At 39.1% G+C, this 22,928-nt stretch overlaps 1 protein-coding gene across 2 annotated transcripts in view; it reads left to right on the forward strand.

Annotated features, from left to right (window-relative positions):
- Positions 1-22,928, forward strand: part of PHF2 (PHD finger protein 2) — a 697,107-nt gene that overhangs the window by 578,125 nt on the left and 96,054 nt on the right. The window contains exons 12-14 of one of the 2 annotated variants that reach the window (XM_053720695.1): positions 3,386-3,847; positions 5,017-5,136; positions 20,864-20,908. In XM_053720695.1, the coding sequence (XP_053576670.1) occupies positions 3,386-3,847; positions 5,017-5,136; positions 20,864-20,908 (627 nt within the window). The remainder of the gene's footprint in view (positions 1-3,385; positions 3,848-5,016; positions 5,137-20,863; positions 20,909-22,928) is intronic. The other variant, XM_053720696.1, reaches the window with a different exon arrangement.

Here is a 22,928-nt window from a genome sequence, read left to right on the forward strand (position 1 = left end):
GTGCATGGAACAAACTGTCTGCCCAGGATCGCAGCTAGTGGGCAGCAGTGTGCTGCCCGCATTTAACCTTCCCTTCCCTGCTCTTGTTAGGCCAGTGGTGCATGAGCTGAGGCTTTTCATCCTGGGCGACAGGGAGATCTTAATCTGCTGGCTAAGAGCTGGTGTACAGATTAGGAAGCAGCGTTCTGATTAAAGCAGCTTCTTAACTATCGGCTTCAAGCTTGTTCATGCGAGCAATGCACCGAAGGCGCTCCAAAGCAGCAAATGCAGCTTGATAAATGGAGCCCATTGTATTATTAACAACCCCTGATGAATACATGCTGCTATAGTGTCTTTCTTCAGTGCACTGTTTGCGTGAAGGTGCATGGGGAATATGTACATATCATACATGCACAGTAAAAGCTATCCACAAACGGTCCTGACTTTACCATAGATAAACATGTATTCAAAAATCCACAAATAGTAAAAAAGATTCTCCCTATTCCAATTGCGTCCTACATGTTTCGGCCCCCCTGGACTTATTCATAGAAATAGTCAGCTACCATAGCTGCCCACTTTAAATACACTGTAGCCTAATTGGCTATGGAATAAGCTGAGTTTCTATTTGCTGGTCCTACAATTACACTAATTGGAACTGTGTTAGAGGTTTAACTCTTTACTGACCAACAGTAAACAGCTCAATTATATGATATTTTACCCTTAACCGGTCAGATTGGACTATTTATATAGAAACTCTTAATCTTGTAGCCATCAAATAGCAGTAATAAAGAAACTGGTTCATTTATAAAAACTACGGATGTTTATTTATTCTTAAAGACTATAGGCTTTTAACAATGCATACTAAATGTATAATAGAGAACGCCTCAATGCGGGGGGAAGGATAGACTATGTAAACAACAGTGTCACATATGGACCAATATATCGGGGCCCATTTTTTTTCCCTCTTTCCATATAAAATTATACAGCTTTAAACTAAAATGTATACACAATAAATATTTGTATGTTTAGTTACTCTAGCATGTCAATAAATTTATATTTAGTTAATGGGGAAAAACAAAGATGGTATCAAGTCTCTATATTGAGGCTTTCAAATTGCCCACCCGCAGAATATTACTGCCCACCGCATTCTGGTGCAAGATTGTAGCCAACAGTCTTAATCAAAGGTGGGCTTGGGGTGAAGGTAGCATTATGGATAGGTCTAGGGTTATTGGAATTAATGGTAGAGGTATGGTTAGGATTAGATTTTTAGTTAGAGTTAGGAATTTATTTTTGGGTAGGATAGGGTTATATATTGGAGTCAGGAGTAGGGATTTAGTGTAGGTTAGATATAGTGTTAGTGATTATATTAGGGTTAGATATTGGAGTTAGAGTTTGGAATTAACTTTAGAGTTAAGTGTAAGTAGGGTTATGAATTGAGTTTAAGGTAAGTATAGAGTTAGGGTTAGATGTTGGACTTACAGTTAGGTTTAGGGTAAGCATATGTTTAGGGGTTGGGTTGGGACTAGGGTTTGGTATCAGTGTTAGGTTTAGGGACTGGGTTTGAGCTAGGGTTTGGAATCAGTGTTAGGTTTAGGGATTGGGTTAGAGCTAGGGTTTGCTATCAGTGTTAGGTATTGGGTTAGAACTAAGGTTTGGTATCAGTGTTAGGTTTAGGGATTGGGTTAGAGCTAGCGCTTGGTATCAGTCTTACGTTTAGGGATTGGGTTAGAGCTAGGGATTGGTATCAGTGTTCGGTTTAGGGATTGGTTTAGAGCTAGGGTTTGATATTGATATTAGTGTTAGGGATTTGGTTAGAGCAAGGGTTTGGAATTAGATTTAGGGTTACAGATTGGGTTAGAGCTAGGGTTTGGTATCAGTGTTAGGTTTTAGGGATTGGGTTAGAGCTAGGGTTTGATATCAGTGTTAGGGATTGGGTTAGAACTAAGGTTTGGTATCAGTGTTAGGTTTAGGGATTGGGTTAGAGCTAGGGTTTGGTATCAGTGTTAGGTTTAGGGATTGGGTTAGAACTAAGGTTTGGTATCAGTATTAGGTTTAGGGATTGGGTTAGAGCTAGGGTTTGGTATCAGTGTTAGGTTTAGGGATTGGGTTAGAGCTAGGGTTTGGTATCATTGTTAGTGTTAAGAATTGGGTTAGTGCTGAGGTTTGGTATCAGTGTTAGGTTTATTGATTGGGTTAGAGCTAGGGATTGGTATCAGTGTTAGGTTTAGGAATTGGGTTAGAGCTAGGGTTTGGTATCAGTGTTAGTGTTAAGAATTGGGTTAGTGCTGAGGTTTGGTATCAGTGTTAGGTTTATTGATTGGGTTAGAGCTAGGGATTGGTATCAGTGTTAGGTTTAGGAATTGGGTTAGAGCTAGGGTTTGATATCAGTGTTAGTGTTAGGGATTGGGTTAGAGCAAGGGTTTGGAATCAAATTTAGGGTTACAGATCGGGTTGGAGCTAGGGTTTGGTATCAGTGTTAGGTTTGGGGATTGGGTTAGAGCTAGGGTTTGGCATCAGTGTTAGGTTTAGGGATTGGGTTAGAACAAGGATTTGGTATCAGTGTTGGGTTTAGGAATTGGATTAGAGCTAGGGTTTGACATCAGTGTTAGGGATTGGGTTAGAGCTAGGGTTTGGTATCGGTGTTTGGTTTAGGGATTGGGTTAGAGCTAGGGGTTGACATTAGTGTTAGGTTTAGGGATTGGGTTAGAGCTAGGGTTTGGTATCAGTGTTCGGTTTAGGGATTGGGTTAGAGCTAGGGTTTGGTATCAGTGTTAGTGTTAGGAATTGGGTTAGTGCTGAGGTTGGTATCACTGTTAGTGTTAGGGATTGGGTTAGAGCAAGGGTTTGGAATAAAATTTAGGGTTACAGATTGGGTTGGAGCTAGGGTTTGGAATCAGTGTTAGGTTTAGGGATTGGGTTAGAGCTAGGGTTTGGCATCAGTGTTAGGTTTAGGGATTGGGTTAGAGCTAGGGTTTGGTATCAGTGTTAGGTTTAGGGATTGGGTTAGAGCTAGGGTTTGGCATCAACGTTAGGTTTAGGGATTGGGTTAGAGCTAGGGTTTGGTATCAGTGTTCGGTTTAGGTATTGGGTTAGAGCTAGGGTTTGGTATCAGTGTTAGGTTTAGGGATTGGGTTAGAGCTAGGGTTTGGCATCAACGTTAGGTTTAGGGATTGGGTTAGAGCTAGGGTTTGGTATCAGTGTTCGGTTTAGGGATTGGGTTAGAGCTAGGGTTTGGTTTCAGTGTTAGGTTTAGAGATCGGTTTAAGATCATTCCAGTATCTCTGCTGTGATATTTTTGAAGCTCAGATGCTATTTTGCCTTTGGGGCTACATTCCATCGATGACTTCAAACATCCATGCAAACAATTTCTTGTGCATTATTGTTATTATTATTTTTTTACATACAGAATGCATCAAAAGTCAACAAAACAGATGTGAGTGCCAATGTAACTGTAGAAGAAAATAATGTAGTGGAGAAAATAGAAAAGGAAGAACCTGCTGCTCTGGTCCCAGAAATCCTTCCGCCTGTGGAAAAAGTTACAAAAAAAAAGATTTCTAAAAGTGAAAAATTGCCCAAACCGCCTAAACCTCCGAAACCCCCCAAGCCTCCCAAAAGTCCAACTATGTTAGATATTCCCAAGATCGCCAAAGTTCCCAGCCCAGAAAAAATACCCAAGGTCGCCAAACCTCCCAAACTTCCGAAGGTCCCAAAACCTCCAAAAACACCTAAGATTAAGGAAGGAGGTAAGAAGAAAAACAAGAAAATGAAAGAAGTTCCAATTTCACTACCAACCACTCCAGATTTGGACCTTCTTGAGGCACACACAAAGGACGCTTTGGTTAAAGTAGAGACACCAAAGAAGGTGACGGTGAGTTTTAAAGTGTGAGACAATCTTCCTCTTTTTATAGAGCCAGCAAATAATATACTGTACCTATAAATACACAACTGAGATTTCCAGGCTAAACAAGTGGGTAAACTCCTCTTTATTTGGCATTTCTAAACTCTGGTGTTCAACGGTGAATAGTTTACATTATTTTTATAGATGGGCTAGAACAAATTGAAACTGACAACTATTTTTTAACTTCAATACTCAGTGCTCACTAGGGATGTGCATTTAGATCCTTTGTTAGTCTCAATGCAGAAGACAGTAGCCGCTCGTAGCATTCAGCTCTTTTCGGAGCTGGATTTATTCTTGTGAAAGCTCAACACACTAATATCTGTGCATATCCAGATCGTAGTGTGTTGCACTTTCACAAGGACAAATCCGGGTCCAAAAAGAGCTGAATGCTACAAGCGACCACTTTCTTCTGCATTCAGACCCTAACAAAGGATCCAACTGCACATCCCTAGTGCTCACAGCTTCACATTTTCCTTAAAGGAAACAGTAAACATATTGTAATTACAATTAAATTCTGTAATCTTGCAATAAGCTAACATGCTGTGTAAATTTGGAGTTCAATAACACTGTTTGCTTCAGTTGTTTTTCGGGAACCAATCTCTTACCACCATTTGCCTTCATCCGGAACCAATCCGTACAGAGCTAGCTATGGTCATTATGTTAGCAAAATATCCATTATTTTGCAGTTCTTAGCTTATATCTTCTGAAGCCAGTTAGGAACTGATATAATGCAGAGTTAGTATCATGCTCTTTTAGTTCTCAGAACTTCAAAACCCCCAATTTTCAGAATGAAATGACAGGAAAATGGGGCAAAGTAAATAATAAAAGTATATATAAAAAGTGTGCTCTTTTTTATTTACTTTTTTCATTTTTTTCCTTCTTTTTTTGGTCTGTGTGTGGTATATTATTGGTGATGTTTTTGGGGATATTATGGATTTCTTTGCTTAAATTCTTTTTTACATCATTTAGCAAGATCATTTAATACAGAATTTGTGTGCTGAGAATTGTTAATATTATATTTACTTTAACTGAGTGTTAAAGCTGTGTAAGTGGAATAAACAATATAGACTGAGAGTTATTGGAACTTAAACATATATACACGAGGAGACAGCTATTGATCCTCATATCTTATGTTTTAGGCACCAAAAGAAGAGATAATTGCTCCTAGCAAGGAAGAGACACCTAAACAAAATGATGTGGAAAGGTTTGAGGTACGAGAGATGAATAAGAGCAAAACGGAAGCTAAATGGAAATATAAGGTATGATTTTTTTATTTGTTTTACTTCTTAAAGGGACATAGAGGAGCAATACAATTCTCTAATGTTTTAGACTATTTTATTATTGTGCTATTGCTTTATCAGACATATGTGTTTAACTCCCACAAAGGTGTTAAAAACATAACAAAAGTCAGCTCTGGAGTAGTACTACACAGCTGATACTGAGCTGAACATGACTGGAAACTGGCATCTATGCACATATCACACTATCAGTGGCTATGTTTAACTCAGGACAAGTAGGGCATTGCTTCTTTAACCCCCTTTGCAGCAGTTAAAGACATAATTCTGTGCAAGCAGTAGTGCCTTATAAAACTACCCTTACATAGCTCCATATCTCTTTAAATACTTTCACCCATGCATAGAGAGAGATTTACTATTCCTGCAGGCGGACAGGTTTGCAAGTAGTGAACATGTTCGCCTGCAATCGCCACTTGCCATGTTGCATTGCACGACAAAACTTAAAATTAAACAAGAGGATTCTTATGCAATGCTGCCCCCTGCTCTGCCCAACCAATTGTGCTAGAGCAGGGAATGTCAATCACCCTTAACAAGTGCGTTTTCGAGGTGATTGATTTTACTACCTCTGGCGGTAAAGAGGCAAAAGAAGCAATTTCTGCTTCTCAAATATGTGGCAGCGAACTCACTCCACAAGGCTGAAAATCTTAATTTAACCCATTTAAAAAAATGTTTTTACTGATTCCACCCCCCCCCCCTCTTTTCTTGTACTTTTCTTGCTGTTTTTTTTTACATAATTTAGGAGTTGATCGCAATTCTTTAGAAAAGATTATCAAATGATTTAGCTATAAAATTTAGGCATGTGCATTTTAGCCATTTATGATGATCGAAATGTTGAAGAAGCAGCCGCTTACTGCATTTGGCTCTTTTCAGAGCCGGATTCCTTCTTGTGAAGGTGCAATACACTAAGATCTGGATTTGCGCAGATGTTAGTGTGTCGCACTTTCACAAGAAGAAAGCTGGCTCGAGCAGGCAACTTCTACTGCATTCGGATCATCATGAATGACTAAAATGCACATGCCTAACAAAAAATATTCTTGTATAATTTAATGGAGAATTGTGATCTAAAGGGAATGTGTTAAAAAATAAAACAACTTAAACGTATAAATATCACCTATTGCTGAATTTCAGGTTCACTTGGTGTAATGTGATTAAGGTTTGGGCATGGAAACAAAACAAAGACGTGATTCAGATGCTCTTGTGCCAGAATATTCCTGGTTTGTTAAGTTATCGTTTATAGGTGATGTTCCAATTGTTTTTATTTATTTGTGTTATGAATGGAGAGAGGTTGTCAAGTGCTGTTGGTTACAGCCACACGTTTTAATGTAAATAACCCCGTTCTGCACATAATACAGTTCACATAAAAGTGGTTCTGATGCGCAGTACTCCATTTTAGAGCAATAGGGAACAGATACAAAGCCATTTAATGGCCCCAAGGTGTCCATGTGTTTCATTACAGGTTCTGTTGAGTAAGATTCAATAATCCTCGATGAGATAAACAAGGTGTTTTTAACCACCATGTTATGAGTGTTCTCTCCTTATTAATCCCAGTACATTATTCTAAACAGAAAGTGTTACTAAAGGGCATTTACACTGAACTGTTTGTGGTGTAGGACATTCATAAGACATGTATCTGTGCAGGTCGTGCGCACTTAGTATACATATGTAGCCGGAAGTATTGGTACCCTTTCACTCTTTTAGAAAAATGCACAATTTTCTCTAAACTAAGTAAACAATTGACAAATGTATTTGGTTTCCACCATTCTGTATTTCAAATGTAATAAAAAAGAAACTTCATTTTTGAGCAAACTGCTCCAGTTCTCTGAGGTTAGATGGGTGTCTTTTCCAAACTGTGAGTTTCAGCTCTTATCACCAATGTTCAATGTGTTTTAGGGCTGGACTCCTAGAAGAACACTTCAGATCAGTCCAATGTTTTCATCTCATCTACTCTTGGGTGCTTTTTGAGGTATGTTTCAGCCCATTATACCGCTGGAGGATCCATGGCCTGCAACAGACACAGCCTTCTCACACTGGGCAGTACGTTTCACTCCAGAATGCCTTGATAGTCTTCTGATTTCATTCTGCCCTGAACAGATTCTAGGCCCCCAGTGCCAGTGGTAGCAAAGCAACCCCAAAATATCACTGAGCCTCCTCCATGTTTCACGCTAGGGAATGGTGTTATTTTTTTTTTAAGCTTCTTTTTTTCCTCTAGAAACATGGAGTTGTGATTTGCCAAAAACCTCTACTTTTGTTTCGTCTGTCCAAAGGACATTCTCCCAGAAGTACTGTGGTGGCAAATTCCAGTTGGCCTTTTTTGTGTTTCTCTCTGAAGACACAAGGTCACCATTACCTTAAAGTGCAAAGGTAGCAATACTTTTGGCCTAATCTGTATTTACTAAGATTGATGAAAGCTGCAAGATCTTTCAATCTCATCAATCTACTTCTGTAATCTTAAGGAGGTGAAATGGACTGAAAACACCTTAAAGTGATGGTAACCCCCCTTTGAATAAATAGATCAGGCATGTTAGCGATATTTTAGATGGAGTTGAATTAATCAGTTGTAATGAAGCTGCAATATAACATACTTTTTAATGTAGCACCAAAATTCAAATACCCTCCCGCTCTGGCCGTCCAAGTAATTTTTTGGTGAACTGTCGGTTTGAAATGTTCTCCAATCAGCACTCTAGCTACTGTTTTGAGCACAGTATGGCTAGAGCTCTGATTGCAGAACAGTTTAAACCGTTAGCTCACCAAAACAAATACTTTTGAAATGGGCAGCTGGAGTGCAGAGTATGTGAATTTCAGCTCTACATTAAAAAGTAAGTTAAAACACATCTTTAATACAACTAATGAATTAAACTCCATATAAAATATCACTAACTTTCAGGATCTGTTTGTTAAAAGGAGGTAGTTTACCATCGCTTTAAAATATATCCAGCTAGAAGCAAAAATTAGATGGTCTGCAGTTTTTGGTTTACTTGTGTTCAATAATAGAGAGAGCTTTGAACACTGTATAGCACCATAGAGAATGGATTAGTGAGATTTAAACAGACCAGAGGAGACTTATTTTTTTAATTCACTAAGCATAGAGAAGTGTGATGGGTGGGGCGGAGTCAAGGAGCAAGCACACACGCATACACGATACGTGTGTTTCTCTGTGCACTGCGATTAGGATCAGCTCCCTACATGTGGTTGTACCTTTGCCGTGGAGCCTAAAAGCGGGTGACTGCTGAGGCAGGAGGAAAAATTTTACCGGACACCTACTGACCCGCTCTACCTTTGAAGCGCCTTCCACTCGCGCTGATTACGCTGGGAAACAGCGTTGGCTGACACCCCCAAGGTACAAGGGGAAGAGTTGCTTTCTGGACTTTTTTCAGAGTCTGGATGACTGAACTTACAACAGGATTTATGAGTCTGAAGGAGGAGGTAAACCCTGTGGTTAGGTATAAGAGTCTGGGGTGTATTCTGGGCATGCTTATTTTGGCTTTTACTCTTTGAATTTACATTCTTTAGCCACACAGTTGCTGTTGTCACCCTAACCTCAGTGAAGACACCAACCCAGGTGAAGTTCCAATTTCTTGTTGCTTTGAAAAACCTTGTTATTTGCTATTGAAAACCATCTAGTCTAAAGAGGCCCTTGTCTATGCTTTTTACAATGAAGTTGCTAACCTAGCCTGGGACTGTGAGAGGTTTTTGTCTGTTGCTCTTCACTTAGCTTAAAATTTAAATACTCCTCTCAGGTTATAATATCTGTCAAAATCTGCTTGGTTTAGTCCCAGTGAACACACTAAATTACACGCAGCACTGTTTGGCTTGATGTCCTTTTTACTAGTGACTTTTATGTATGCCTGGTAAACCAGTCTGGGTGTAGGAGCCATATTGTCAACTGTTGCTCAAATTATATAAGCAAAGAAACATTTCTGCAGGATTGCATAAGTTCTTATGTCTGTTTTTTCATCTTGGGCCTGTTACCCCAGTGAAGATACCTATACACTTAAATGGACTTTACACCTGCTGGGCCCAGTCTGAGTGAAAATACCTATTTGGCAAATCTTCTTTATCTCTCCTGCTTGAAAATTTTACTTCACCTGTGACTTTCATACACGCTTGGTAAAAGAGTCTGGGTGTGATACCTGCAATAGTGTTTGCTGTCTGGTGTATACAAGTATGGTTTGCCCAAATGCCTATACTTCTTCATCTCAGGCTTGTCACCCCAGTGAAGAAACCAACTGATTCATGGTAACTCATGGTAACTCACACATGCTTGGCTTAATCCCAGTGAAGAGGTTAATCTATACTTCAATAAGAATTTACACAGGGAAATGTGTGAACTCTTAACTTGAATCCATCTGTGATTTCTATATATATTTGCTGGTTTAAGTAAGCTCAAGAGCCACATTGATTGCTGCTTTGTATCATTCACAGGAAAAAAGATTTTTTGCATTTTTGCATAGGTTCTTTTTTCTAGAAGCTATATAAAACATAATTTATGCTTACCTGATAAATTCCTTTCTTCTGTAGTGTGATCAGTCCACGGGTCATCATTACTTCTGGGATATTAACTGCTCCCCTACAGGAAGTGCAAGAGGATTCACCCAGCAGAGCTGCATATAGCTCCTCCCCTCTACGTCACTCCCAGTCATTCGACCAAGGACCAACGAGAAAGGAAAAGCCAAGGGTGAAGTGGTGACTGGAGTATAAATTAAAAAATATTTACCTGCCTTAAAAACAGGGCGGGCCGTGGACTGATCACACTACAGAAGAAAGGAATTTATCAGGTAAGCATAAATTATGTTTTCTTCTGTTAAGTGTGATCAGTCCACGGGTCATCATTACTTCTGGGATACCAATACCAAAGCAAAAGTACACGGATGACGGGAGGGATAGGCAGACTCTTTATACAGAAGGAACCACTGCCTGAAGAACCTTTCTCCCAAAAATAGCCTCCGATGAAGCAAAGGTGTCAAATTTGTAAAATTTGGAAAAAGTATGAAGCGAAGACCAAGTTGCAGCCTTGCAAATCTGTTCAACAGAGGCCTCATTCTTGAAGGCCCAAGTGGAAGCCACAGCTCTAGTAGAATGAGCTGTAATTCTTTCAGGGGACTGCTGTCCAGCAGTCTCATAAGCTAAACGAATTATGCTACGAAGCCAAAAAGAAAGAGAGGTAGCGGAAGCTTTTTGACCTCTCCTCTGCCCAGAGTAAATGACAAACAGAGAAGACGTTTGTCGGAATTCCTTAGTTGCCTGCAAGTAAAATTTTAGAGCCCGGACTACATCCAGGTTGTGCAGTAGACGTTCCTTCTTTGAAGAAGGATTTGGGCATAAAGAAGGAACAACAATCTCTTGATTGATATTCCTGTTAGTAACTACCTTAGGTAAGAACCCAGGTTTAGTACGCAGGACTACCTTATCCGAATGAAAAATCAAATAAGGAGAATCACAATGTAAGGCTGATAATTCAGAGACTCTTCGAGCCGAGGAAATAGCCATTAAAAATAGAACTTTCCAAGATAACAACTTTATATCAATGGAATGAAGGGGTTCAAACGGAACGCCCTGTAAAACATTAAGAACAAGGTTTAAACTCCATGGTGGAGCAACAGTTTTAAACACAGGCTTAATCCTGGCCAAAGCCTGACAAAAAGCCTGGACGTCAGGAACTTCTGACAGACGTTTGTGTAACAGAATGGACAGAGCTGAGATCTGTCCCTTTAATGAACTAGCAGAAAAACCCTTTTCTAAACCTTCTTGTAGAAAAGACAATATCCTAGGAATCCTAACCTTACTCCAAGAGTAACCTTTGGATTCACACCAATGTAGGTATTTACGCCATATCTTATGGTAAATCTTTCTGGTAACAGGTTTCCTAGTCTGTATTAAGGTACTAATAACTGACTCAGAAAACCCACGTCTTGATAAAATTAAGCGTTCAATTTCCAAGCAGTCAGCTTCAGAGAAGTTAGATTTTGATGTTTGAAGGGACCCTGTATCAGAAGGTCCTGTTTCAGAGGTAGAGACCAAGGCGGACAGGATGACATGTCCACCAGGTCTGCATACCAAGTCCTGCGTGGCCACGCAGGTGCTATTAGAATCACTGATGCTCTCTCTTGTTTGATTCTGGCTATCAATCGAGGAAGCATCGGCAAGGGTGGAAACACGTAAGCCATCCTGAAGTCCCAAGGTGCTGTCAGAGCATCTATCAGGACTGCTCCTGGATCCCTGGATCTGGACCCGTAACGAGGAAGCTTGGCGTTCTGTCGAGACGCCATGAGATCTATCTCTGGTTTGCCCCAACGTCGAAGTATTTGGGCAAAGACCTCCGGATGAAGTTCCCACTCCCCCGGATGAAAAGTCTGACGACTTAAGAAATCCGCCTCCCAGTTCTCCACTCCCGGGATGTGGATTGCTGACAGGTGGCAAGAGTGAGACTCTGCCCAGCGAATTATCTTTGATACTTCCATCATAGCTAGGGAGCTTCTTGTCCCTCCCTGATGGTTGATGTAAGCTACAGTCGTGATGTTGTCCGACTGAAACCTGATGAACCCCCGAGTTGTCAACTGGGGCCAAGCCAGGAGGGCATTGAGAACTGCTCTCAATTCCAGAATGTTTATTGGCAGGAGACTCTCCTCCTGACTCCATAGTCCCTGAGCCTTCAGGGAATTCCAGACGGCACCCCAACCTAGAAGGCTGGCGTCTGTTGTTACAATTGTCCAGTCTGGTCTGCTGAATGGCATCCCCCTGGACAGGTGTGGCCGAGAAAGCCACCATAGAAGAGAATTTCTGGTCTCTTGATCCAGATTCAGAGAAGGGGATAAGTCTGAGTAATCCCCATTCCACTGACCTAGCATGCACAGTTGCAGTGGTCTGAGGTGTAAGCATGCAAAGGGTACTATGTCCATTGCCGCTACCATTAAGCCGATTACCTCCATACATTGAGCCACTGACGGGTGTTGAATGGAATGAAGAGTGCGGCAAGCACTTTGAAGTCTTGATAGCCTGTCCTCTGTCAGGTAAATCTTCATTTCTACAGAATCTATAAGAGTCCCCAGGAAGGGAACTCTTGTGAGTGGAACGAGTGAACTTTTCTTTTCGTTCACCTTCCATCCATGTGACCTTAGAAATGCCAGCACTAACTCTGTATGAGATTTGGCAGTTTGAAAGCTTGAAGCTTGTATCAGAATGTCGTCTAGGTATGGAGCTACCGAGATTCCCTGCGGTCTTAGTACCGCCAGAAGAGCACCCAGAACCTTTGTGAAGATTCTTGGCGCTGTAGCCAATCCGAATGGAAGAGCCACAAACTGGTAATGCCTGTCTAGGAAGGCAAACCTTAGGTACCGGTAATGATCTTTGTGAATCGGTATGTGCAGGTAAGCATCTTTTAAATCTACAGTGGTCATGTACTGACCCTCTTGGATCATAGGTAAAATTGTCCGAATAGTCTCCATCTTGAACGATGGAACTCTTAGGAATTTGTTTAGGATCTTTAAGTCCAGGATTGGTCTGAAAGTTCCCTCTTTTTTGGGAACCACAAACAGATTTGAGTAAAACCCCTGTCCCTGTTCCGATCGTGGAACTGGATGGATTACTCCCATTAACAAGAGCTCTTGTACGCAGCGTAGAAAAGCCTCTTTCTTTGTCTGGATTGTTGACAATCTTGACAGATGAAATCTCTCTCTTGGAGGAGAGTATTTGAAGTCCAGAAGGTATCCCTGAGATATTATCTCTAGCGCCCAGGGATCCTGAACATCTCTTGCCCAAGCCTGGGCGAAGAGAGAAAGTCTGCCCCCCACTAGATCCGATCCCGGATCGGGGGCCCTCAATTCATGCTGTTTTGGGGGCAGCAGCAGGTTTCCTAGTCTGCTTGCCCTTGTTCCAGGACTGGTTAGGTTTCCAGCCTTGTCTGTAGCGAGCAACAGCTCCTTCCTGTTTTGGTGCAGAGGAAGTTGATGCTGCCCCTGCTTTGAAATTACGAAAGGAACGAAAACTAGACTGTCTAGTCTTGGCTTTGGCTTTGTCCTGAGGCAGGGCATGGCCTTTACCTCCTGTAATGTCAGCGATAATCTCTTTCAACCCGGGCCCGAATAAGGTCTGCCCTTTGAAAGGTATATTAAGCAATTTAGACTTAGAAGTAACATCAGCTGACCAGGATTTTAGCCACAGCGCCCTGCGTGCCTGAATGGCGAATCCTGAATTCTTCGCCGTAAGTTTAGTAAGATGTACTACGGCCTCCGAAATGAATGAATTAGCTAGTTTAAGGACTCTAAGCCTGTCCGTAATGTCGTCCAGAGTAGCTGAACCAATGTTCTCTTCCAGAGACTCAATCCAGAATGCCGCTGCAGCCGTGATCGGCGCAATGCATGCAAGGGGTTGCAATATAAAACCTTGTTGAACAAACATTTTCTTAAGGTAACCCTCTAACTTTTTATCCATTGGATCTGAAAAAGCACAGCTATCCTCCACCGGGATAGTGGTACGCTTAGCTAAAGTAGAAACTGCTCCCTCCACCTTAGGGACCGTTTGCCATAAGTCCCTTGTGGTGGCGTCTATTGGAAACATTTTTCTAAATATCGGAGGGGGTGAGAACGGCACACCGGGTCTATCCCACTCCTTAGTAACAATTTCAGTAAGTCTCTTAGGTATAGGAAAAACCTCAGTACTCGTCGGTACCGCAAAATATTTATCCAACCTACACATTTTCTCTGGTATTGCAACTGTGTTACAATCATTCAGAGCCGCTAACACCTCCCCTAGTAATACACGGAGGTTTTCCAGTTTAAATTTAAAATTTGAAATATCTGAATCCAGTCTGTTTGGATCAGAACCGTCACCCACAGAATGAAGTTCTCCGTCCTCATGTTCTGCCACCTGTGACGCAGTGTCTGACATGGCCCTAATATTATCAGCGCACTCTGTTCTCACCCCAGAGTGATCACGCTTACCTTTTAGTTCTGGTAATTTAGCCAAAACTTCAGTCATAACAGTAGCCATATCCTGTAATGTGATTTGTAATGGCCGCCCAGCTGTACTCGGCGCTACAATATCACGCACCTCCCTCTGAGCGGGAGATGTAGGTACTGACACGTGAGGCGAGTTAGTCGGCATAACTCTCCCCTCGTTGTTTGGTGAAATTTGTTCAATTTGTACAGATTGATTTTTATTTAAAGTAGCATCAATACAGTTAGTACATAAATTTCTATTGAGCTCCACTTTGGCATTGCAACAAATGACACAGGTATCATCTTCTGAATCAGACATGTTTAACACACTAGCAAATAAACTTGCAACTTGGAAATACAATTCAAATAGAATAATATTAAAACGTACTGTGCCTTTAAGAAGCACAGAAGATCTATGACAGTTAAAAATTAATAAATTGAAACAGTTATAGCCTCAATCCTTGTAAACAACACAACTTTAGCAAAGGTTTAATCCCATTAGCAAAGATAACAATTTCTGAAAGCAGGAAACAAATTACAGAATAAAAGTTTTTATTTCAGTCAAACTATAATTCTCACAGCTCTGCTGAGAGAAATTACCTCCCTCAAAATAAGTTTTGAAGACCCCTGAGCTCTGTAGAGATGAACCAGATCATGCAGGGAATACGAGTTGCTGACTGAAATATTTGATGCATAGTAAAAGCGCCCCTCCCCCACACACACAGCAGTGAGGGAGAACAGAAACTGACAGAAAAAACAGATTTAAGCAACTGCCAAGTGGAAAAATGGTGCCCAAACATTTATTCACTCAGTACCTCAGCAAATGAAAACGATTTTACATTCCAGCAAAAACGTTAAACATAATCTCTAGTTATTAAACAGCTTTATGTCTTTCTTACAGTGTAATTCTAGTGAAGTACCATTCCCCAGAATACTGAAGTGTAAAGTATACATACATGACATTATATCGGTATGGCAGGATTTTCTCATCAATTCCATTGTCAGAAAATAAAAGCTGCTACATACCTCTATGCAGATTCATCTGCCCGCTGTCCCCTGATCTGAAGTTTACCTCACTCCTCAGATGGCCGAGAACAGCAATATGATCTTAACTACTCCGGCTAAAATCATAGCAAAACTCTGGTAGATTCTTCCTCAAACTCTGCCAGAGAGGTAATAACACACTCCGGTGCTATTTTAAAATAACAAACTTTTGATCGAAGATATAAAACTAAGTATAATCACCATAGTCCTCTCACACGACCTATCTAGTTGCTGGGTGCAAGAGAATGACTGGGAGTGACGTAGAGGGGAGGAGCTATATGCAGCTCTGCTGGGTGAATCCTCTTGCACTTCCTGTAGGGGAGCAGTTAATATCCCAGAAGTAATGATGACCCGTGGACTGATCACACTTAACAGAAGAAATCTCTGTATCTGTTTTTCCATATCTGACCTCAATTCTTGTGTAAATACGCCTTATTTGCTGGATATCTGTTATTCAGTTTATTTATTTTATATATTGGTGAATCTCAGCCCCTGATTGTGAAAATATTTCTTGCTGTATATGTTTTGTATGTTATTTCAGATATATAAGCTACAGTGATTGTTACTGCTGATCTTTTATAAGATTAGAAGATTTTTGCAACATCTATTGTGATCTTACTACTTTTTATACAATCTATAAGTCCACTTAGGTAGAGAATTGAGTAAATTCTTAAGAAATTCATAATAATGTGAAATTTTGAGTTTATTTAAACTAGGCTTTATTGAAAGAATCAATACTTATTAAACTCAGAAGCATATTTTAGTTTCGCTTCCCAGTAGATATTAAACTAAATACTGTCTTTTTCTATAATAATTTATCTTACTTATAAAGAGTCTTATCACTCTTTTAAAAAAAATATTATGGAGAATGTTTCTTTCACATACTTTGCAGGCCAGAGTAAAATATTCAATAATGGCTACTAAGATAGATAAGAAGAAAAAACAATCTGCACCTTAGTTGAAGTTCATTCTGATACTACTTTATCTACATCAAATTACCCTCTACTTAGACAACTTTTAGTAAAAGATATTATTGGATCTTTATCACCTTTACTTTGATTCTTTAAAGACAGAATTTAAATCAGAGATATCCTCTCAGAGACAGGAGGTTAGAGAATATACAACTCGAGTATCAGAATTAGAACAACGGGTATCTGACCTGGAAGATATTAATGTCTTACAGAAAACTCACCTGGGAGATAATCAAACTTTGACCTTAAAATTGCAAACCAAATTAGAAGACCTTGAAAACCGTAGTAGAAGGAATAATATCAAGCTATTCGGAATCCCTGAATCAAAGGATTATGAAGATTTAATGAAATTTGTATCTTGTAACACTCCTCCCTGTTGGAAATGCCCTCATCTTCAATTCTGATTATTGTGGAAAGAGTACAAAGAGTGGGCAGAATATTTCCTAATAGTGACGGGAGTAACAGACCTAGACTAGTTGTTGCTAAAATTCTAATTTCAGGAGAAAATACTTCTTCAACATTTTCGTAAAAAATAAATTGTTCAATTAAAAAATGCTCAGATTACACCTGGTTTCAAGCTTTCCGATTGACTAAAAGATCATCTGTCTCGGCAGTGATACAGGAAATCCACATAAAGCTCTTGTGTAGATGGTACTTAACCCCGTTTCGTCTACACAGGATCTATCCCTCACTCAACAACACCTGTTGGAGAGGATGTGGAGGTGAGGGCACGCTCCTTCATATCTGGTGGGCTTGCCCCCGGCTTGGGGAGTTCTGGCGTGATACACTGGCGGAAATGTCGGAGATACTAGGAACACAGATTCTCCATAACCCAATAACTTTACTGTTTCTATCGCTTCCCAGAATGTCTGAAATGGGCAAACACCCGCTCCTACTACTCATGCTTACTGCGACTAAAAAGCTCATCCCGAAGTTTTGGAAAACCCAAGCAATCCCTACCTCTGATGATTGGAGAGCGGCCGTCGCCGACCTTCATTCCCTTGAGAGATACCATTACCTAAAAACACATAACCTAGAAGTTCACAAGATGATGCTAGCTCTATGGGGCAGACAGATTAAATCTGAGCTCTGAGTTAGAGTGCAGTCCACAAGGCGCTGATGGTGTGTTCCCCCCTCCCTTCCCCCCCCCCTTTTTTTTCTTTCCTTCCTCTTCTCTTCCTCACTTCCTCTATCTCTTCCCTTTCTTTTCTAATTCTTCTCCTTAATATTGGCTGAGACATGTTCCCTTCAGTCTCAGCCTCTGTGTTAACCTTTGCAATGGTTTGTACTTAAGCATGTCTAAATTTTATTGTAAAATATTGTGCACTATGAGAGAGTCTGGCATAACTTGCTACTCCGACTTCAGGATTATACTTTCTCCTTTAATTGGGATTTCTGATGGAACAGACAGCTGTGGTTGCATAGCTAAAATTGTGGCGACGCATTGCCCAATGGACTTGAACAACACTTATATAGCCATGGACCCTGTTTACTATAATTTGTCTTGTGTACCTTTGTTGTCTTTCTGATTATCACAATAAAAAGTTATAAATAAAAAAAAATGCTCAGATTAAAATATTTCAAGATTTCTCATATGAAACCCTTAATAAAAGAAAAGAGCTCTCTTCTATCTGCAGTAAAATGTTAAAAGAAGGTATTAGGGCTACAATTATTTATCCTGCCAAGCTTAAAGTCTCTGATGGTAACACAATATATTTTTTTGATAATGCAACATAAGCTGAACAGTTCTTAAAATCTAAAAGAGAATCATGTTAATTGCCTTCAGACTTGTCCCAATGGGGCTCAAATTGGTTTTTGTTCTCTTGTATGTGTGGTTTTTTTTTGTTTTTTTTCTCTTTTTTCTTTTTCCCTTCTCTCTCTCCTTTTTGCATATTCCATGGCTCTATAAACTAAGAGATGGATAAAATTAGGAAACCTATTATATCATCTTGGAACATAGGGGGTATTACTTCCCCCATTAAAAGGAAGGCCATTCTTCGTCATTTTAAAAAATGACATACTGACAAAGCTTTCCTTCAGGAAACTCACCTATCATTAGAAGAAGGATTGAAACTCAAGACTCAGTGGGTAGGTGAGGTGATTGTCTCTCCTTCACCAGTAAGGAAAAGAGGAGTGACTATTTTGCTTGGAAAACTTTTTAAATATGAGATTATTGATTCGTATATTGACCCTGAGGGGAGAATTATTATATTAAAAATATAAACTATAAATGGCTTACTCACTTTATGTAACATATATGAACCCAGTTATTTTAATCGATTATTTTGGAATCTCCTACAAACTAGGATACTTAAAATGGTGGAGGGTCATCTTATCTTAGGAGGAGATTCCAATATGATCCCACAATTTCCTTTAGATAAGGTCAGAAACGGCAAAAACTGCTCTAAGACCAATAGAGACAAACAAGAGAATAAACAATTTAGAAAACTTTTCTGTAACCTGGGGGTTAGAGATGTTTGGAGGTAACAAAATCCTGATATTAAAAATGATACATTTATGTCAAAAAAATATAATTCTTTCTCCAGGATAGATATGTTTCTTATTAGTAACAGCTTAATAAATATGGGAGTAAATACACTGATTTCTCCCTTCTGCCTTTCGGATCATGCACCTATTATATTAAAAAAAATCTCTTTTTTCATTTAATTCTTTTTTTCACCATTTCCATTTTCCTACCTATCTGTTCAATGATCTTAAATTCAGAAATTATCTTGTTAAAAAATGGGAGGATTATTGCCTTTTCAATCAAGCACCTATAGATAACCCTGAGTTGTTCTGGCAGACTGCCAAAGCGGTTCTGACCGGAGATGTCACTTCTTTTATGATCAATACAAAGAAGAGCCTTAGGAAGAGAGAAAGAAACCCCATAAATCATTTAGTTAATACATCCAATGCTTATCTCTTAAATTCCTCCAATGAAAATTGGGTCAAATACCTGAATGCTAAAAAAGAACAAGATACTTTACTTCTTCATTGTACAACCTTGACTAAATTAAAAATGCAGGCTAAATATTACAGATACGGTAACAAGATGGGCAAACTTTTGACCAGGATAATTAAAAATTCTTCTAGCTCTCAAGGTATTAAAGCGATTCAAGTAAACGATAATATTTACAAAGACCCTAAACAGATTTTATCATTTTTTACTTCTTATTATGCGGATCTGTATTCATATAAAGAGCCTAATATAGATTACAAAGCAGAATTTTGGGACAGTATCTTGATTCCGAGATGTTTAGAACACTTACTACCCTTGATTAATGCCCCTATTACTGATAAAGAAATTGCGGACAGCATAGACTCTATCTTTACATAAAACCCCAGAACCAGATCTACTCCCCAATTAATTCTATAAAATATTGAAATCTAATATTATCCCCTATCTAAAAAACTTGTTCAGTTATTATTTTATAAATAAATCACCATGTTCCGACGCGTTCTCTGCATCTTGGACCACTTTGATCCTAAAGAAAGGTAAAGATCCATTGGAAATGAGGTCCTACAGACCAATAGTCTTATTAAATTCTGATTATAAAATCTGAACTACTATGTTTGCCAATAGACTGCAGAGCCCTTTAAGCCAAATAATCCACTCTGATCAGGTTGGTTTTCTCAAAGGCAGGAATGCTTCTGCTAAGATCAGAGAATTATTTCTCAAAGTAGATTATTGTCTTTCAAAAGAAACTATGTCTACTGCATCACTTAAAATGTATGAGGATATGGCTGTAGTGTCACTGGATGCAGAGAAGGCATTCATCTCGGTGCAACATGATCATATATTTTTTTCTTTGCAGAAATTTGGGGTGCACAGGCTCTTTTCCAATTTTGTTAAAACATTTTTTAACACTTCTAAAACAGCTTTGTTAATTAATGGCCAGCTGACAGAGAACATAACCCTTAAGTAATGAATTAGACAGGGCTGTCTGCTCTCACCGCTTTTATTTATTATAGCCAAAGAATCTTTAGCTATAGCTAATCGTCAGAGAGTTGAAGGTATTAAAATTTGTAAAAAAGAAGTTACGGTTGCCCTCTATGCCAATGATCTTTTAGTTTATATTTCTAATCTTTCAAGGAATATCCCGCAACTTCTACATGAGGTTGGAATGTTTAGTTCTTTCTCTGGTTATAAAGTAAATACATCAAAATCAGAAATTTTCTGGCTCAAGGAACAGCAACCCTCTAGAGTAGTTACACCATTTAAACTTGCAACACACTTGTTTACATAGCTTGGTATTAATATTTTGCAGGAACCGTGTACTTGCTACATCTTAAACATTACAAAAATACTCTACAAGGTTAAAGAAGACTTGCTTCACTGGCATAATTTGCCATTAAATATTTCAGGAAGGTTTGCTTTGTTTAAAATTATCTCTTTTCCTAAAATTCTTTATATAATTCAGAATATTAATATAATTCTTAAAAAAAAAGACCTCCATAACTTCTACTCATCATTATCATATTTTATATTGCAAGGGAAAAATTCTAGAATTGCTTTAAAAAAGATTATTTTTAGGAATAGAACATGGTGGTTTGGCGCTTCCCGACCTGGAACTATATAGCTTAATTTCTTTGGCGAAATTTGTTGTATGTTGGCTTGGGGCTTCAAACTATTTTTCTCAGTTAGATCTTAAAGAAAATGTATTATATCCATATTCACCTACAGCCATTCTTAAAACCATTGCTAGATCAATCAAAAATCTAACTTCGATATATAATTTACAGATCACCATGGGGAACCCTGAATTTACTCCAGGAATCTATACAAAGGTATTTAAAAAGTGGGTCCGTTTGGGGCTTTCTAAGTTGGTACAATTTGTAGATTTCAATTTAAATGTAGTCAAATCCTTTTCTGCTATGAAAGAACAGTATCTTTTAGATAATAAGGATTTGTTTGCTTATCTTCAGATAAGACATTATATTTCTAATAGTATCACCCTATACGGGTGGAACTGGGAAAACTTAGACTGGTGGATTAAATTAGTTCAACATGGCTTCTTCTCTATCTCTCCCTGGTACAGGTTGTTAGCGGGACGTAGAGGAGAAGATAACTTAACTTACATTTTCAATAAACCTTTACTTGCATACTCATACTTATGATATAAAGTATTCCATTAATAGGGTACGTGAAACCAAATTATCAGCTTCCTGGAGAGAATCACATCCTAAACTTTTATACATTACATATTATACTCCTCATAAGGGATAGAAATGGTATAACTTAGATTTTAATAAATGTCCCAAATGTAAATTTTTAGGAGCCGATTTAACCCATATGTTATGGGATTGTCCGAACATAAAGCAATTGTGGCTTAAGATAGAATATTGGATTAACATGGTCCTAAAAATATCTCCTTTTACTTTTTCCAAGCATAATATAGTCCTCCTCTTTCCATACAATATCGTCCTGCCCAATAATAAACTTATCAACTCTTTTATTCTGTGCATAAGAATCCTCATCTTCCATAAGTGGAAAGATAAGGTAACACCTTTTGGGAAATGGCCAACCTACATTAAATCACTTTCTAAGGAAGAACAGGATATTTCCATTTAGAAACACAGACTATGGGGCCCATTTATCAAGTTCCGGATGGAGCCTTGCAGGCTCACCAGAAACACCAGTTATGAAGCAGCGCTCTTAAGACCGCTGCTCCATAACCTGTCCGCCTGCTCTGAGCAGGTGGACAGACATCGCCGCAATTCAACCCGATTGAGTACGATCGGGTTGATTGACACCCCCTGAATCTGCAGGGGGCTCACAAGAGCTGCTGGTGCAATGCTGAATACGGAGAGGGTATTGCACTCCGCATTCAGCGAGGTCTGTCGGACGTGATCCGCACTGTCGGATCAGGTCCGACCGACCTTTGTTAAATAGGGGCCTTAGTCTTACTTGGTGTATGGTAGGTTTCATGGATGGTACATTATCAAGGAGAAAGAAAATACATTTTTTTTTATTTTTTTTTCCTTTTCTTTTTCCCTTCTTGAGGTTTATTTTATAAAAAGAAATTTGGATAGAAAGTACAATCTAAGTGTAACACAGATGTTAAAGGGACAGTAAACCTCAAAAATAATGTAATATAATTCTGCACATAAAAAAAAAAAACGGCTGTTTTACAGACCCGCTCTCTGTACTCTGCTGAGCGGGTCTGTTTTATTCACACAGTGCATCGGGCCAGCTGTATAGTCACAGCTCGGTCCGACCGCGCCATTATACACAGTACAGCTCGCTCCTGCTGTCAGACAGAGCAGGAGCGAGCTGCACTTAGTGCTATGGCGCGGTCGGGCCGGGCTGTGACTATACAGCTGGCCCGATGCACTGTGTGAATAAAACAGACCCGCTCAGCAGAGTACAGAGAGCGGGTCTGTAAAACAGCCGTTTTTTTAAAAAAATTCAAAGGGAATAAAAGGGTTTATAAAGATTGTGCTAATATAATGTTATATAATTCTGCACTATGTGCAGAATTATATAACATTATTTTTGAGGTTTACTGACACTTTAAGGCATTATGAACTATTTGTATTAACAGTTTTATAGGGCTGATTATAATATTTTGCCTTCTGTACCCTACCGATTAATAAATAAAAGAATTAAAAAAAAAAAAAGCATAGAGAAGTGTATTGCTTTTCTCACAACCCACTGTAATTGTGAAGGGAAACGAAACCCAAAATGTCTCTTTCATCATTCAGATAGAGCGTTTCATTTAAAGTTTCTAATTTACTTTTATTATCAAATTTTCTGTATTCTCTTGGTATCTTGTGTTGAAAAGCAGGGCTGTAAGCTCAGAAGCGT

The sequence above is a fragment of the Bombina bombina genome, chromosome 7 (genome assembly GCF_027579735.1).
Source record: "Bombina bombina isolate aBomBom1 chromosome 7, aBomBom1.pri, whole genome shotgun sequence".
In the NCBI taxonomy this organism is placed as follows: Eukaryota; Metazoa; Chordata; class Amphibia; order Anura; family Bombinatoridae; genus Bombina; species Bombina bombina.